At 39.7% G+C, this 18,288-nt stretch overlaps 1 protein-coding gene and 1 non-coding gene across 2 annotated transcripts; both read left to right on the top strand.

Moving 5' to 3' along the window:
* The first annotated feature begins 2,057 nt into the window (after positions 1 to 2,057).
* On the top strand, positions 2,058 to 2,129 carry trnaq-cug (transfer RNA glutamine (anticodon CUG)). Its single transcript has one exon. It is a non-coding gene; the product is annotated as a tRNA-Gln (tRNA).
* Positions 2,130 to 3,346: 1,217 nt separating this feature from the next.
* Positions 3,347 to 16,832, top strand: tmem161a (transmembrane protein 161A). The gene is made up of 11 exons (XM_057842268.1): positions 3,347 to 3,486; positions 5,408 to 5,511; positions 5,588 to 5,671; positions 6,182 to 6,273; positions 6,359 to 6,515; positions 6,611 to 6,826; positions 8,515 to 8,658; positions 8,735 to 8,848; positions 8,921 to 9,095; positions 9,157 to 9,253; positions 12,618 to 16,832. Exons 1-11 carry the CDS (start codon positions 3,484 to 3,486, stop codon positions 12,923 to 12,925), a joined length of 1,494 nt encoding a protein of 497 aa, XP_057698251.1. The 5' UTR covers positions 3,347 to 3,483; the 3' UTR covers positions 12,926 to 16,832.
* Positions 16,833 to 18,288: the final 1,456 nt, after the last annotated feature.

Raw genomic sequence — 18,288 nt, 5'->3', positions numbered from 1 at the left:
ACACCCTGTTTTAAAGTGTTCAATGGTATAATGGCTAGGACTCTGAATCCAGCAATCAGAGTTCAAGTCTCAGTGGAACCTTAAGCTTCTGTTACCCGCAGCAGCAACTGTACAAGGAAAACCAAAACCTCATGGCATGCCTTTTGAATCAAACACCCTGTTTGAAAGTGTGACAGGGTTCCATGGTGTAATGGCTAGCACTCTGAATCCCAGTGAGTGAATCCGAGTTCAAGTCTCGGTGGAACCCTGAGGTTTTGTTCCCAGCAACAGTGCAATGAAAACCAGCACCACCTGCCATGCCTTTTGAAACAATACACCCGCTTCAGAATGACAATGGGCTTCATGGTGTAATGGCTAGCATTCTGTACTCTGAATCCAGTGATCTGTGTTCAAGTCTCGGTGGAACCTTGAGGGTTAGTTACCTGTGGCGGCAACTGTACAATGCAAACCAAAACCTCATGACATACCTTCTGAAACAAACAGCCTCTTTGAAGGTGTGAAAGGGTTCTATGTTGTAATGCTAGGACTCTGCACTCTGAGTCCAATGATTTGAGTTCAAGTCTCGGTGTAACCTTGAAGTTTTGTTACCAGCAACAGTGCAATGAAAACCAGGATCACCTGCCATGCGTTTTGAAACAACACACCCGCTTTTAAATGAGAGTGGGTCCCGTGGTGTAATGGCTAGCACTCTGGACTCTAAATCCGGTGATCCGAGTTCAAGTCTCGGTGGAACCTTAAGCTATTGTTTTCCGCAGCAGCAACAGTACAATGAAAACCAGGACCTCATGCTATGCCTTTTGAAACAAACACCTTACTTATAAAGGTCAAAGGGTTCCATGGTGTATTGGCTAGGACTCTGAATCCAGCAATCCGAGTTCAAGTCTCGGTGGAACCTAAAGCTTTTGTTACCCGCAACAGCAACAGTACAATGAAAACCAGGACCTCATGCCATCCCTTTTGAAACAAACACCTTGTTTATAAATAACACCAGGCTTCCATGGTGTAATGGCTGGCACAGTGACCTGAGTTCAAGTCTCTGTGGATCATTGAGGGTTAGTTACCTGCAGCAACAACAGTACGTTGAAAACCAGGACCTCTTGCCATCCCTTTTGAAAAAAACACCCTGTTTGTAAGTGTGAAAGTTGGGTCTGGGTGCAACCTCGAGGTTTTGTTACCAGAAACAGTGCAATGAAAACCAGGACCACCTGCCATGCCTTTTGAAACAATACACCCATTTTAGAAAGAGAATGGGTTCCATGGTGTAATGGCTAGCACTTTGGACTCTGAATCTAGCGATCTGAGTTCAAGTCGCTGTGGTTATTTAAGCTTTTGTTACTCGCAGCAGCAACAGTACAATTAAAACCAGGACCTCATGCCATGCCTTTTGGAACAAACACCCTGTGTTGAAGAATGAAAGGGTCCAATGGTGTAATGGCTAGGACTTTGAATCCAGTGATCCGAGTTCAAGTCTCAGTGGAACCTTGATGGTTAGTTACCTGCAGCAACAGTACAATGAAAACCAGGACCTCATGCCATGGCTTTTGAAACAAACACCTTGTTTATAAATGTGAAAGGGTTCCATGATGTAATGGCTAGGACTCTGATTCCAGCAATCCGAGTTCAAGTCTCGATGGTTCCTTAAGCTTTTGTTACCCGCAGCAGCAACAGTACAATTAAAACCAGGACCTCATGCCATGCCTTTTGAAAGAAACACCTTGCTTTGAAGAACGAAATGGTTCAATGGTGTAATGTGTAGCACTCTGAACTTTGAAACCAGTGATCCGAGTTCAAGTCTCCGGGGAATCCTTGAGGATTTGTGACCTGCAACAGTGCAATGAAAACCATGACCACCTGCCATCCCTTTTGAAACAATACACCCGTTTTAGAATGTGAATGGGTTCAATGGTGTAATGTCTAGCACGCTGGACTCTGAATCCAGTGATCTGAGTTCAGGTCTCGGTGGAACCTTTAGCATTTGTTACCTGCAACAGTACAATGAAAACCAGGACCACCTGCCATCCCTTTTCAAACAATACACCCGCGCAAGAAAAATAATGGGTTCCATAGTGTAATGGCTAGCACTCTGGACTCTGAATCCAGTGATCTGAGTTCAAGTCTCAGTGGAACCTTGAGGTTTTGTTACCAGCAACAGTACAATGAAACCCATTACCACCTGCCATTCCATTTGAAACAATACACCCGCTTTAGAATGAGAATGGGTTCCATAGTGTAATGGCTAGCACTCTGGACTCTGAATCCAGTGATCCACGTTGAAGTCTTGGTGGAACCTTGAGGGTTTGTTACTTTATTGAACACAAATATTTCCTCTTGACACTTCATTTGAATGAATAAAAACTATAGTCCAAGTCAAATTAGTTAACGACATTCACTTACTTTGAACCTTTGTACGTCGGGCCCGGAGATGTCCTTTCATCATTTTTAACCCAGAATTTATGAGATCCTGGGATCTCCGTAATCATCCAGCATGCAACGTTGCAATGTCAGTGGAATTATTCAAGTCAGAAACTCTAAGAACAACGTTACACGTGAGCAGCAATATTGTTTGCTTTCATGAGAACTTATTTGTAACTTCAGCTAAGCTACACTGGAGTAGTTACAAATAGCTTGGATACCCGTGGCAGTGAGATATATGGAGTGCAGCATGCCATACGAATAACCAAGTTTCCATTTTAGAATATGCCGCTGTCATACAAACTCACCTTATACCATGCTCTGACATTCGACGGGTGATATTCTCTCACTTCACACCAACACTGTAAGTCTCCATCCACGTCTTTGGTGGCAGGCATGGCTTGTAGATTTCAGCACTCGAATGTCGATCAACCAATAATCCAATAGATCAACCCATGACACCCATCGGATCGCCTCATTTGAATAACATTTCCACTTGCGTGTTGGTGCTGACAATGAAATAAGTAAATACCGTATAAGGCAAAGCGCTTTTATTTATTGAATTACATTTATTTCAATCAATATACTTATTTTTTTATTTATTTCCACATTTATTCTTGTAGTTATTCTTAAATTTTCATGTAATTTCTTATTTTTGTATATATTTTCATTGTTTTTTTTTTTTAACTTTTATTTAAGCAGCTATTTATTTCTATATTTATTTTTGTATTTATTATAAATTTTTGTATCTAATTTCTTATTTTGTATTTATAGTGGTTTATATTTTGCCTTTCATTGATTTATTTTTAATTATTTTTATTTTTAATTTTGGCAGTTTTGGACCTCCATAAAGGAGAGGCATAAAGCTTGACCCTGTGGCTGCAACCAGGACTCTGGATGGATTCCTCTTCCATCCCTTAGGGGGCAGCAACATGTCTCAAGCGACCAACGAGCCTGTATTTTACGTCACAGACAACAAAGAAGAAGCTACACATGTCCCTTCTCCAGCTGTTCTTACCGCTCTTGAAGCCGCCCTTCGTCGATGCGAGCGCATAATTCGGGGAGAAAAAGATGGTAATAGTCGTTTATAAACATTTCACTAACAACTGTTAGGTTTTAGAATGAAGACGTTTCACTGCAAAGTTCCTCGTGCTAATGCTAACAAAATAGCTCCTCCGGTAACACTGACAGGTGCTTAAGTTTGGTTAAATTTAGCACAGCGACCATTTGCCTACTTCATTCATTCGCTCTTGGTTTGGACCACACTCTTAAGAGAATCTGCCAAAGTGTTTTTCTTTGTCTTATTTAGTGAGTGACGTCTTGCGGTGTGTGATCGAATTTGAATTTAATTTACCTGCAGGGAATGACAGCATATATTGTCGTCCCTGGAAACATACGCCCTGTTTTGGACGTCTTAAATATATACAGTGATCCCTCGTTTTTCGCGTTTAATGGGGACCAGAACCCCACCGCGAAGTAGCGCACCCGCACCAGTTTTGTGTGTGTGTGTGTTCGATGTACTTATTCAGATTTAGCATTTGAAAGAGATGCATATAAGACATGTTTTATCAGTTTTTTTCCCCCAAAGTATAATTTAAAATTATGTACCGTATTGGCCTGAATATAAGACGGTGTTTTTGCATTGAAATAAGACTGAAAAAGTGAGGGTCGTCTTATATTCGCGGTCTAGACATTATACCCATTCACGATGCTAGATGGCGCCAGATATCATTGAAGCGATGTTCTGTCATGACGGATCTCAGCTACTCTCAAGTTTCACCAGTTTGCATTATTTTATTGCATTGTTTGTCCTTTTTCAGATGTTTCAAGACTACAGTTACAATTAGACCTCACTTTGATGGTTAACGCAGTTATTGCAATTTTGCCGTTTTATTACAATAGATTGGTTTATTTACATTTCAAAACCCAGAAGCCATTCATTTACGAATGTGATTGCATTTTAGTTTACATATTTAAATGTTCACATATTAAGATTTGAATGAGGCAAAATAACATGCTTTTTCTCTCAAATATATTGTTACAATCATTTGTTTTAGATGTACTGTAATTATTTTCTCTATAAAAATTAATTTGGTGCTCAAAGTCTTTTTTTCAAACTTGAGTCTTGAAAAAGAGGGGGTCGTCTTATAATCAGGGCCGTCATATGTTCGGGCCAATACGGTATATATTTTAATAAATTGTTTTTAAGCACTTCAAATGTAATAATTATAAGTTTTAAACATGTTACTGTCCCACTGAATTATTTTTAAACAAGAATAAAATACTGTAGTAGAAAAAGTGCTTGGCTTTATTAAATGCTTCTGTTACCTCCCTTGGCTTTGACTATTGGAGTGACGTAATAATTACAAACTGCTCAGGATCATTTTTAACATGTGGTGCTCATTGCCGCGAACACAACACGTCCGGCTGCTTCGAACGTCGCCACACACAGAAAATTCATTACAGCATGCGCTTCCTTAACCACCCACCCGCATGCGCACACAGAGCCTGTCTGTTCCAAGGCAGCACTCGCATCACTTCATTGAGTGAGTCTACTGAAATCCTCTCAATTACACATAATGAGTTCCCACAGCAACTATTTAACAAGTTAAACGATGATTGACGCATGCGGCACTTTAGAAGCTCGTGACTCTGGCAAAATCAAACATCCGTCAACATTGTTAACTTTAATTAGGAACTCCAGTGCAGTGCCTGACAAACAAAGGGCAAGGAGAGGGAGGGAGGGAGGGAGGGAGGGAGCGAGAGTTAGACTACGCGATCGACAGCTCATCTGTATATTTTTTTCTTTCTTTGAAAAAAAATCTGCGATGGACTGAGGGAAGTTTGAAGCACAAAGTAGCTAGGGATCACTGTACATGTTAATTTATGTTCCATGAGGCGGCGCTGTCTAGCATTGTACAACGTACCCCAAATTGGTGGAGTCGAAAATTGTTGGCTGGACATTGACTGTATGTCAATTTTGTTATGACACTAGGCATTGATGGGAATTCAACTGGTGGTCAGTTTGCTGACTGCCAGCATCATGCAGAGGATGGCGCCACATTGCTCCTTTGCACGCTGGCTTCTCTGTAATGGCAGGTGAGGCACAGACAGACCACTCTCCTTACAACAGGCAGGTGTCATCATTTTTTGACCATTTCTTGTTTTCTTCCAGTTTGTTTCGGTACAAACATCCGTCAGAAGGAGAGCTGTGTGCGCTGGCTGGGAAACAGATGCCTAAAATCAATAGGAAAGACAGGTTGGGCAGCAAAAATTCCAGTACCTAGCAGGGAAAACCATGTATTTCAGCTTCACCCCCCCCCCCCCCCCATTATCATGCCTAAATCTACACAAACATTATCCAATACCATGTCTTCTTTTTACTCAAAACATGAAGAAAAATGCAAAATTTCGAGATGGCTTTTTATTTATTTTATTTTTATTTTAAATAAATACATACTGATTGATCTGATTAAATTAGAATAATATGAAAAGATTTCGTTTCACTGCATAAAGTGTAACTCATGTAATGTTGATATTATACAAAGGATGAATTTAGTCCATTACGTTAAAAAATCAGAACTGTTTTTGCAAAGAGATTAGGTTGGAGTTGGCCTAATATTCACTTTCAGTTAAGTCAGAAGATGTATATGGAAAACATTGAGGTAATGTACAAAGCATTTTTTTATCATTAGGTGTTAGGAAAGTCTTATGTTGGTTTACATTGTTTTTAAGTAAGTTATTGAACGTGTTGGTGTTTTATCCTCAGGAGACAAAATGGAGAAAACAAGCCTCTTACTGTGCCCAAAGATATTGACCTTCACCTGGAGAAAGCTCCAGTCAATGCCATGGATGCACTCGGTTAGATGAATGTTTCTCAAAGCTGCATCATTCCACATGCATTTACACAAAAATAATACTTGATCCTTGATTAATTTGCTTTCAGTGCTACGTTTCTTTCTGGAGTACCAGTGGCTGATTGACTTTGCAGTCTACGCAACAGCGGTCTTCCTCTTCACTGAGTGTTACTACTTTCTGGTGGAAGCTAGCAAGGAAGTTAACATTGGCGCCATCTGGTGTGTCCTCACTGTTCTCTTCAGCCTGTATCCTTTGTTGGAGACACTAAAACACAGACAATACCTGTTACATTAAGGCTCATGACATGAAATGGCTATTTAATTTAACACGAAGCCTCCAGCAAAGCCCTCCACACGCTAATGAGCCACTACTTCCGCTCAGAAGAGGGCGGCGAGCGTTCGGTGTGCCTCGCATTTGGTTTTCTGTGCCTGTTGGTAGCCATGCTGGTGCTGGTGGTCCGAGAAGACTACTTGGAATTTGGCTTGGAGTCGGGCTTCTCCAGCCTTTTCGACAACCTAGAGGTGTTTGCCAAACAGCAGGGATACGCCGATTGGTCGTAAGTTGACTTGAAGGGCGAGTAGCGAGGATTTACCGTTTCATCGCTATTAAAAGCAAAATACTTCCTATCACTGTCAGTGGCAGCCAATGAGTCATTGGAGATACAACGTGGGTGAGTGTGGGCCACATAAAGTATTCCACAGAATCGTTTTAAAAAAAAACTGCAAGTACCATATTTTTCGGACTATAAGTCGCACCAGCCATAAAATGCCCAACGAAGAGGAAAAAAACATAAGTCGCACCGAAGTATAAGTCGCAATTTTGGGGTAAATTTACTTGATAAAATCCAACACAAAGAACAGATATGTCATCTTGAAAGGCAATTTAAAATAAAAGTACAACAGAGAACAACAAGCTGAATAAGTACATGATAATATTACATGATGCATGAACAACCAAATGCAAACATGGCCGTATGTAAACGTAACATAGCTGTTAAGAGTTATTCAGATAACTATAGCATAAAGAACATGCGAAAAAGTTTACCAAATCATCAGTGTCATACACCAAAATAACATGTGAAATGATATAATAATGTGTTAATTATTTCACACATAAGTCGCTCTTGAGTATAAGTCGCACCCTCAGCAAAACTACGAAAAAATACCAAAACTGACTTACAGTCCGAAAAATACGGTAATCCAATCTTCTTGAGCTTCATGAGTAACATTTAAAAACATGAACGGTTCGTCAGAACATGAAGATTAGCTTCCCTCTTGCCTCTGCTATTTACCATATTGGCCAGAATTATAAGACGACTCCCTCTTTTTCAAGACTCAAGTTTGACGAAAAAAAGACTTTTTGAACACCAAATTAATTTTTATACAGAAAATTACAGTACATCTGAAACAAATAATTATAACAATATATTTGAGAGAAAAAACATGTTATTTTGCCTAATTCAAATCTTAATATCTGAACATTTAAATATGTAAACTAAAGTGCAATCACATTTGTAAATGGCTTCTGGTTTTTGAAATGTAAATAAGCCAATCTATTGTGATAAAACAACAAAATTGCAATAACTGTAATCACCATCAAAGTGAGGTCTAACTGTAGTGAAACAAATCTGAATAAGGAAAACTAAAATAAAATAAAATAAAATAATGCAAACTGGTTAAACTTGAGAGCAGCTGAGATCTGTCATGACAATATTACTCCTCAAGTTCAGCATTCGCTTCAATGATAACTGGCACCATCTAGCGTCGTGAATGGGTATAATGTCTCGACCGCGAATATAAGACGACTCCCACTTTTTCAGTCTTATTTCAATGCAAAAAACACCGTCTTATATTCGGGCCAATACGGTACATAGTCCTCAGGAGGTCTAATTAAATAATGTCTTATGTTCCAACTTTTGAAATTACCTGTGTTGGCCACCAACCTTCTCTCCACAGCAGGGTTTCAAAAAGACATGGCTAGATATATTTTCGTTGCAATTGGTATCACTTTGGAATTTCAACAAAATGACTGTCAAATTCACTTGGGCTAACTACTTGACAAATATTGCTGAAAACTTTCATTAGCCTGAGTATTGTAGCTCCTGCTGTCAGCGAGTAAAAATAAAACCAAACCCAAAATCCTCAGTATACTTAGTCCGCAAAACACTGTCCGGTGGACCTCAACTGACCTCTGAGCCACAAATTTGAAATCCCTGAACTAAGTGCTACTTACGTTGGTGTCAAGGGTCCCTGTCACCAAGCTGACAGTGAAGCTTGGGCTAGCTGCATTCTGTGCGTACGTCGGTGCCCTGATGGCCTTCCCTGGACTGCGTCTGGCTCAAACTCACCTGGATGCCGTGCAGATGAACTCGGACCGTCCTCTCATCCAGTGCGTGTTTATTCGATTAACAAAAATGCCAGTAGGTATCTCAACTCAATGCTGATTTAACCACTGTCTGCTGTAGGATTCTTCTGCACATGAGCTTCTTGTCTCCCATGGTCGTATTGATGCTGTGGGTCAAACCCATGGCCAGGGACTTCCTCGCCAACGCGCCTCTGGGGAAAACCTCCGTCACGCTGTGAGCACACATGACAGTCCTTAAAACCAGATAGTCAATCGCGAACAACCTTTGAATCTAGTCACCTCACAGGGTGTCCAGCGAAGCCTTTGACAGCATGCGGCTCTGGACTGTGGTGGCTCTGTGCGTCCTGAGGCTGGCACTTACCCGCTACCACCTGCAGGCCTACCTCAACCTGGCCCAGAAGTGGGTGGAGCAGATGAAGAAGGAAGTCGGACGAATCGCCGCCATTGACATTCAGCGGAAGGTCAGACCAATGTCATGAACTGAGAATAACCCAGTATATCAAATTGAATTCTTCTCTCCAGGTCACACGTGTGTTTTGCTACCTCAGTGTCGTGACTCTACAGTATGTGGTGCCGGTACTACTCATCCTCTTCTCCACGCTAGCCCTCAAGGCACTAGGTCAGTTATTTTACCATACGCACACCCGACAATTACAGTCAAATATGTTAAACAACAAACCATGTTAAAAGGAGAGAACATCAAGAATGTCTAGCATGAATGATTTTCATGTAAAAGATGGTTGCTGAAAGTTTTGAAATACTTCAGTATTTAAGATGTGAATTTCCTCTGATAATGATGAAAATGTCCAAACACAAAAATCAATACTGCTTACAAGCGCAGCCATTTTGTGGCATCAGTTATACCGGGAGTCTCCCTACCTTACACTCTAAATTTAACTCGTAACATTAGCATAGCACTCGCGTTAGCATTAGCTCACTTGTTTACGTTTGTTTTCATGGAGACATCCTGATGGGTTTAATTATTTGAAAATAATGTACTGTTCTTGTTGAGTATGTATAATCATAAAAGAAATGCTGCATTCATTGGTTTGGGAGCAGGAGGCTTATTTAATCCTTTGTTTCTCATCAGTCATAAGAAATTACCTTTCATAATCTACGTGCTTTAAAAAAAAAAAGTATCGGCTTACAAAATCGGCTTGACATATCTTGGATATATAAATATATGGTAATTGGCTGAAAAGTTTTTTTTGGAACATCGGCATTTGAAAATCACATATTGGCCGACCTCTAATTAAAATACACTTAACCCTTAAATACCTGCAACATGAAGCAATTATCTGAGAATCCTAAAATTTGAAAAATAAGGTCCTAATGAAACCTTTTTTTCAAATTTGTAAAAAGAAAAGTCAAAATGAATGTGTAATAAGCGCTCTAATATCTATAACCCTTGATAAATGCTGTTTTTTTTTCCTCATGGAACCTGCAGATGCATGTGTTGACTTAAATCCATCTTTTTTTTTTTCTTCCAAAAAGAAATGCCCAAATTCATATTTTGTCTCAAAATCATTAAATTTTAGGTGTATTAAATGTGATACATTTGGCAATGAAGGGTTAATGTCTTTCTTTAGCTCAGTGCTTCTCAATTATTTTCTGTTACCCCCCCACCCCCGAAGACAAACGTTCCGTGCCCCCCCAACTCTCTGCCGCCACTGTAAATATACTGTAGTATAATTGTATATAAAATAATCCTCTGCATAACATTGTTCTTTTTAATATTGAAAAAAAATAATATAGATCAACGTACAATAAAGTTAAAAAAAAAAAAAAAAAACTCATCCATACTGTAAAAATACACTCAAGATTTTTTCACCGTTTGACACTGAAAAATGCAATTTAATGAAGTCAATAAATAATAATAAATTCAGATTGATTGGCAACATTAACTCACGAGGACAATATGCCAAACAATTAGACCGAAAAAACAAAAATTAATAGAACAAGAAGGACAGTTTATTTTTGCTGCTGGCAATATAAGCTCTTTTCCTATGATGTAGATTTATTTTGCACTAAGCAACTTGGTATGCCACCTTACAGTTGTGGTCAAAAGTTTACATACACTTGTGAAGAACATAATGTCATGGCTCTCTTGAGTTTCCAGTTATTTCTACAACTCTGATTTTTCTCTGATAGAGTAATTGGAACAGGTACTTCTTTGTCACAAAAAACATTCATGAAGTTTGGTTCTTTTATGACTTTATTATGGGTGAACAGAAAAAAGTGATCAAATCTGCTGGGTCAAAAATATACATACAGCAGCGCTAATATTTGGTAACATGTCCCTTGGCCATTTTCACTTCAATTAGGCGCTTTTGGTAGCCATCCACAAGCTTCTGGCAAGCTTCTGGTTGAATCATTGACCACTCCTCTTGACAGAATTGGTGCAGTTCAGTTAAATTTGAGGGCTTTCTGACATGGACTTGTTTCTTCAGCATTGTCCACAAGTTCTCAATGGGGTTTAAGTCAGGACTTTGGGAAGGCCATTTGAAAACCTTAATTATAGCCTGATTAAGCCATTCCATTACCACTTTTGATGTGTGTATGGGGTCATTGTCCTGTTGGAACACCCAACTGTGCCCAAGACCCAATCTTTGGGCTGATGATGTTAGGTTATCTTGAAGAATTTGAAGGTAATCCTCCTCCTTCATTATCCCATTTACTCTCTGTAAAGCACCAGTTCCATTGGCAGCAAAACAGCCCCACAGCATAATACTACCACCACCATGCTTGACTGTAGGCATGATGTACTTGGGGTTAAAGGCCTCACCTTTTTTCCTCCAAACATATTGCTGGGCATTGTGGCCAAACAGCTCGATTTTTGTTTCGTCTGACCACAGAACTTTCCTCCAGAAGGTCTTATCTTTGTCCATGTGATCAGCAGCAAACTTCAGTCGAGCCTTAAGGTGCCGCTTTTGGAGCAAGGGCTTCCTTCTTGCAAGGCAGCCTCTCAGTCCATGGAGATGCAAAACACGCTTGACTGTGGACACTGACACCTGTGTTCCAGCAGCTTCTATTTCTTGGCAAATCTGCTTTTTGGTGATTCTCGGTTGAATCTTCACCCTCCTGACCAATTTTCTCTCAGCAGCAGGTGATAGCTTGCGTTGTCTTCCTGATCGTGGCAGTGACAAAACAGTGCCATGCACTTAATACTTACAAACAATTGTTTACACTGTTGCTCTTGGGACCTGCAACTGCTTTGAAATGGCTCCAAGTGACTTTCCTGACTTGTTCAAGTCAATGATTCGCTTTTTCAGATCCATGTATTTATATTTTTGACCCAGCAGATTTGATCACTTTTTCTGTTAACCCATAATAAAGTCATAAAAGAACCAAACTTCATGAATGTTTTTTGTGACAAAGAAGTATCTATTCCAATCAATCTATCGGAGAAAAATCAGAGTTGCAGAAATAACTGGAAACTCAAGAGAGCCATGACATTATGTTCTTCACAAGTGTATGTAAACTTTTGACCAAAACTGTATATGATTATATGACAGTGCTCGCTGGTTTACTGATGTAACACTGACAAAGTGGGAGGATTGTTGGCAATATTCGGCATGTTTTCGCTGTAAAAAATAATTCCTGCTGTCCACTGCGAATTTTTAGACAAAGAAAACGGACTGGTCTTTTCTTGTCTCCCACTGTACTAAAAGTCAACGCCAAAAGCCAAATGCTACATACGCTTCATCATATTTCCTTGTCTTAGCTTTTCATATCTGCAGTGCTCTTTGCTGTGTGCTCGTTTGGTTCAAAAGTATTGCGCACACGTTGAAAATGAGAGCGGCACTGGCACCCACTGAGAGGATTTGCAATTACACTTTATTCTAGTACGGCAAAAATGTATGTTCCCCAAGGTCACATGCGCCACCCCAGCATCGCTCTGCATCCCCCTGGGGGGGCCCGCCCCACTATTTGAGAAGTACTGCTTTAGCTTAAAATTTGATTAATTTTTCCTTTTCTTCCAGGGGGATTTTCTTGGAGTGGAGTAGGTGCGGACGAAACCCCGGGCATGACGCCTGCTTTACTGGTGCCCAGGGCAGCGCCAGTCGTCCAAGGCACTTTTGAGGAAGATGAGGACTCGATGGAGGAAATGGAGGAGGACATCCAGGCCACAGTGGCCCGTCTGTCAGAGATGCTGTCGGCGCTGCGCTCCGTTCTCACACCGCTCTTCTTTAGGGGCTTCTTCGCCTTCTTCACCTGGTGGGTGGCGGCCTGCCAGGTGATCAGCTCGCTTTTTGGCATCTACTTCCATCAGTATCTCATGCACAACTAGGATGTTGCAAGGTTGTGTGGAGATTTTGGACGCTCCAGAAACGTTTGCTCAGGCGAGACCAGAGCAGGATTCTGGTATGTTTTAAAAACACTGAAAAAAAGAGTTCTTCCACCTGTTCAACAACGTTATGCAACATTTCAGACTCAAGCATACTGCTTAAAATGCTGCTTTCAACATGTGACTTTCTACAATAATTCAAGGAAAAATAAAACGTGATATGTGATGCGCAACACATCCAAATGACAGCAAAGAAGAATTAGAGTGCAAGGGTGAGTATCAGTTTTTTTGTTTTTTTAACTGCTTTTCTGGTCCAGTTGCATTTAGGGACCGTAGAGATTTATGGCAAGTCTGCAAAGAAGTAACCGTTTTCCCTGTATTAAGATTATTACTGCTACAGGGAAAAAAACGCTAAAAGTCATACTATTACAGGAATAAGTTATATTTAGGGGGGGGGGGAAGAGACAATCTTAAAACAACGAAAACATTTGATGTTAGAAAAATAAATTTGCGCATCTTACGAAGATTAGTCAGGGTAGGTAATTCTAGTGCCTGTGAGAATTCTCGATCATCCAGGTTATTTCAATCTGTAGTCATTCGATTCATGGCTGAGATGAAATGTGAAATCGAACAACAAGATTTGCTTGGTTTGACTTTATTCCTGTATATTTTTCCTTGACACATTTGCATGGTATATATATTGCTAAAGACTTCCTAATGTATTGACTGGACGCAGGACCGATAAATAGGGGGCCTGCATTGTTGGCGAGGCCGTCAAAGCTGACCGAGTGGAATCACAGACAAAGAGCTTTTTTCCTTGAAAATTCTTGTGAAGAAATGCTTAAATCCCCGAATTCCTTATAGATATGGACGTAAAACAGTCTTGATTGTTGGTTAAAAGCAAAAACCAAAAACGTGCAGTTAGCATTTATTTTTTCGTAAATATTGCGAACTATGATGCCAATGTAGTAGCGGCTAATTTCTCCCATTGATTTTTTTTTCACAACGTTTCAAATTGCATGCATGGTACGAAAAATAGAATAATAACCTTGAATCTAGGGCTGCAGCTATCGAATATTTTAGTAATCGAGTAATCGACTGAAAATTCTATCGATTAATCGAGTAATCGGATAAAACAAATATATTTTTAGGTGAAGAGCAATTATATATATACATGAGAAAACAAGACATTTTATCATTTTCAGTCAATCAATGTCTTTATTTTTGATGTATATTGTTGAAAACAGCCAACAATTGCATCTCAGATGTAACTAGAATTTAAAAAAAAAAAAAAAAAAAAGACAAATTCACTGCTTTCACTCAAAAAACCTTTAGATCTTATTTTTAAAAAGTATATATATAATATATATATATATATATACACACACCTAAAAATGCCTTTACGCTTGATAACACACATCACTTAAAAGTTAGGATTTTTTCCCACGTTTTTCAATTGAATTTCTATTTGTGTCAAGCCATTTTTAAGTTCTAGTTAAGTTTTAAGTTAGTCTAAACTGTAAGTCCTGATAGGATTTTGAGTTTTTGTACTGTTCAAAATAAATGTATGTTACAGGCTGTATTGGAGCACATTAGGGACCAGTGCTACTTGGTGTTTTATCCAGCAATGACTACTGAGCTAAAATTGATAGTTAGCATTATTGAGTTTTTATTTGACACCCTCATCACTCCACAACGCTATGTTATGTTAAAGCCTGTATGTAAGACACGTTAGCCACGCATCGAAAGTGGTCTTAATTAATTGAAACCTAGCCCTCCGCAGGGCTAACGTAAGGTGAGCTAGTAGTGACAGTAACGTTAATCTTATATATTAGCGCTTAGTGGTCTTTATTAGCGCTTAGCGCTATACTGCTTTAAGATGGCGGCTGTTTGCTAACACAGCCCAGACGCGGCCTAGTCTGTCATTATGCATCTAGTTCAACATACATGTGATCTCTGTGAGACTCATCAGACGCTACCTGCAACTAACGTAGCATGTGCGGGCTAGTATTTAGCAACGTCGGCGTCGTTTGTAGCGCTTGTCGGCTGCAGTAAGTTTTTTTTTTTTTTTTTTGCTTCTTCCTCTATGCACGTGACATCAGCGCGTTGTCCCACATTAAAAGTAGTCCGAACAAAACGTGATGCTTAGAGCTGTCAAAATAAACGATTACTCGAGGTGAATAAAATTACTCGGATCAGTTTTTAAACTCGAGTTACTCGAGTTGCTCGAGTATTCGTTTCAGCTTTACTTGAATCCTCGAACAAATCACTCCTGAGACAATCCTTCCTGTTTAAATGCGGTACAGCTTTCGTACTTTTTCAACAGAAACCCGGCGTTAGATCGCTGCTTGCGTGTGTTTGTGAATAGCGCCTCTTGATGTGGGCGGCCCCCTACTTGAATGCGAGGCGCATGAGCGATGTGACCCATCAATACATTATGAAGTATATGGTATTGCTTTTTTGAGCACTATTTTTTTTTTGCCAAAAACTGAAAAGGTTTTGCCTTCTGATGTTTGGTGACTTTGTTGGGCAGACGCAGCGCCGACAGTGATAGTTTTTGTTTTTTATGTGTGTGTTTTTATGTCACGTCATTGTGTCATCAAGGAACCGATTCAAGAGTGCTATATTTGTTTTCTTTTCATTTTTATGTGTGTGATTGAATTTTATCATCCAAGTATTTACTTCCCCAACAGAATTCCCAAGTGCCTGAATGCTCAGGGATTTTTAACAAATCTTCAATTTTTTTTACTGTTTTCGTGACTTTTGTTGTTCGTTTGTTTTGGGGGATGGGAGGGTTGCTTTTTCTGTTTTACAAAGTAGCTTAATAATTTTTTTAGTTGAATGATTTGAATTATAACGCAAAAGTTTGTATTTATTGGTGATTAGTATGATAAACATTCCCAAATGGGAATTTACTATTTGTTCTTAAGCGGCTGTGCTTCACTTTTGCTTGGGATTTAAATATGCTGCAGTTTTTTTAGATTAGGTGTTTGAACGGTCGGAATTTATCTTCAATACTGTGAAGTAAAACGGAGAAGCTTGTGAACATTTTGGACTGCATGGTGTGTCCATGTTTTTGTTCTGACTGTACTGTATTTGTGTGTTGTATTAAAATATTTTTATCCTGGTTTCTTTTTGGGCGACTGTAAGCTACTACAATTGGAGCAGCAAACATTTTGTGGATATTGAGAAGGAAAAGAGAAATTTAAAATTTTCAAAATCCTCTCATCAAGGGTAATATTTACTTTATCTCGGGCTGTTTACAGTTATGGAAGTCACTTTTTTTCTCGGTGAGATCTAATGTACTTTATCATATATTTGTTCCCAACACAATTTTTCTGATTTTTCTTTGTCATAGGTAACCCAGTTTAGTTACCCCCCACCAACATATTTCCTTGTCATTTTAAAATTTTATCAAATTCAATACTGCCCGCCCGTCTCATCAGACCATCACACATGGTTCCAGTAATCCATGTTCTTTGTTGACATGTCTTCAGCAAACTGTTTGCGGGCTTTCTTGTGTATCGTCTTCAGAAAAGCCTTCCTCCTGGGGTGACAGCCATGCACACCAATTTGATGTAGAGTGCGGCGTATGGTCTGAACACTAACAGGCTGACCCCCCACCTCTTCAATCTCTGCAGCAATGCTGACAGCACTCCTGTAACGAGTCATATGACATTTTGGAGGGAAAATGACAAGCAGCACTCAATTTGGACATTTAGGGATGTACGTAGTTTCTTTGGGGTGTACTCACTTTTGTTGCCAGGGGTTTAGATATTAATGGCTATATTTTTGAGGGGAAAATAAATTAACTATTATATAAGGTACGCACAGACTACTTTTCATTGTGTTAAAGTGTCATTTTGTCAGTGTTGTCCCATTAAAAGATATACTTAAATATCTGTAGAAATTTGAGGGGTGTACTCATTATTGTGATACACCGTATATTAATATATACTGTGTGTGTGTGTGTGTGTGTGTATATTAGTGATGCACGATAATACATTTTTCAACCGATACCGATAATTTCCTCCTTGTTCCAACCGAAAATCGATAATGTCAAGCTGATAATTCTATTAAAACATTTATGTAAATTTTTAAAGTAAACACAGGAGAAAATATTACTGTGCAAAAATATAATTATATTATTAGTTATTATATCGGCAGTGCTGAATTGGACAAAATTGCTTCGGTTGTGCACATTTGGAGGCTAAATCAAGTATATAATTATCGGATTGCATTATCGGTTGAATTTTTTAATATCTGGATTATCTGTGTGACGTCATAATTGCTGTTATCGGTCGATAATTATCGGTTGGTGTTGGTAACTGATATTATCGTGCACCTTTAATATATATATATATATATATATATATATATATATATATATATATATATATACTGGACTGTCTCAGGAAATTAGAATACACAATATTCTAATTTTTTGAGACAGTCCTGTGTATATATATACAGGACTGTCTCAGGAAATTAGAATACACAATATTCTAATTTCCTGAGACAGTCAGGAAATTAGAATATTGTGTATTCTAATTTTCTGAGACAGTCCAGTATATATTAGGGTGTCCCAAGCCCCCTATATAAAATCGCATATCAGCAGATTCGGACTCGCACACCCCTTCATTGTATTCCACTTGCTAAAAGAACCGAGCACACGAAATTTTACTCCCATAGCTGGTTGCTGAGGCTTCCCTCATTGACATTCCTACTGGACTGGCAGTGGTTAACGTGTCGGTCTCGCACTCTTCTGACTAATGATCGCCTCTCTCCCAGACCGATTATTTACCTTGCACAATTCAAATTGAACAAGGTGTTACATGCACTGGTGCAATACAACTGAAGTGCAATACAACTGAATTGCAATACAACTGGATTGTAGCAATACAACTGCAGACAGGGAAGTGACAGCTGCACTACTGGAAGCTGGCCTTGTCAGCCGTGGGGAATTGGCGGCAGTGATGTTCGACGACCTGAAAGATGAGCTGCCGCTCGTCTTCGTCCTTCATCAGGCACCGGTTGAAGTCGGTCGCCAGCTTCACCGCTCGCTCGGCAACATCATTCACCGACTTCAGCTGGGACAGGCAGCTTCAGGCAGTGGAACAGGTTCTGCGACCTCCGGGAGATGAAGTCGCCCAGGTCAGCCCTCTTGAGTGTAAGGGTCCTCCTTCCTTCCAGCCGCCGCAGTTCCTTCTCTTTCTCCTGAGCCTCGTAGAGGTTGTGCAGCATCTTGGCCTTCTCCTCTTCCTCGGTCTTCATTGAAAACATCGCCAGGGGGGCCAAGTTCTCGCTCAAGTACCAGAGATGCCCACGGAACTTCTTGAGAGCAGCCGAGCCAACTTCACTGTCAA

Source organism: Corythoichthys intestinalis, chromosome 7, assembly GCF_030265065.1.
Source record: "Corythoichthys intestinalis isolate RoL2023-P3 chromosome 7, ASM3026506v1, whole genome shotgun sequence".
In the NCBI taxonomy this organism is placed as follows: Eukaryota; Metazoa; Chordata; class Actinopteri; order Syngnathiformes; family Syngnathidae; genus Corythoichthys; species Corythoichthys intestinalis.
This window is presented reverse-complemented; position numbering and strand designations above follow the sequence as displayed.

What these genes read in the sequence shown, in the direction of transcription:
- tmem161a (XM_057842268.1), top strand. An exon ending in AAAATCAATAGGAAAGACAG is followed by an intron (nt 5,672 to 6,181) that starts GTTGGGCAGCAA and finishes TTTTATCCTCAG; the next exon opens with GAGACAAAATGGAGAAAACA. An exon ending in CAATGCCATGGATGCACTCG is followed by an intron (nt 6,274 to 6,358) that starts GTTAGATGAATG and finishes ATTTGCTTTCAG; the next exon opens with TGCTACGTTTCTTTCTGGAG.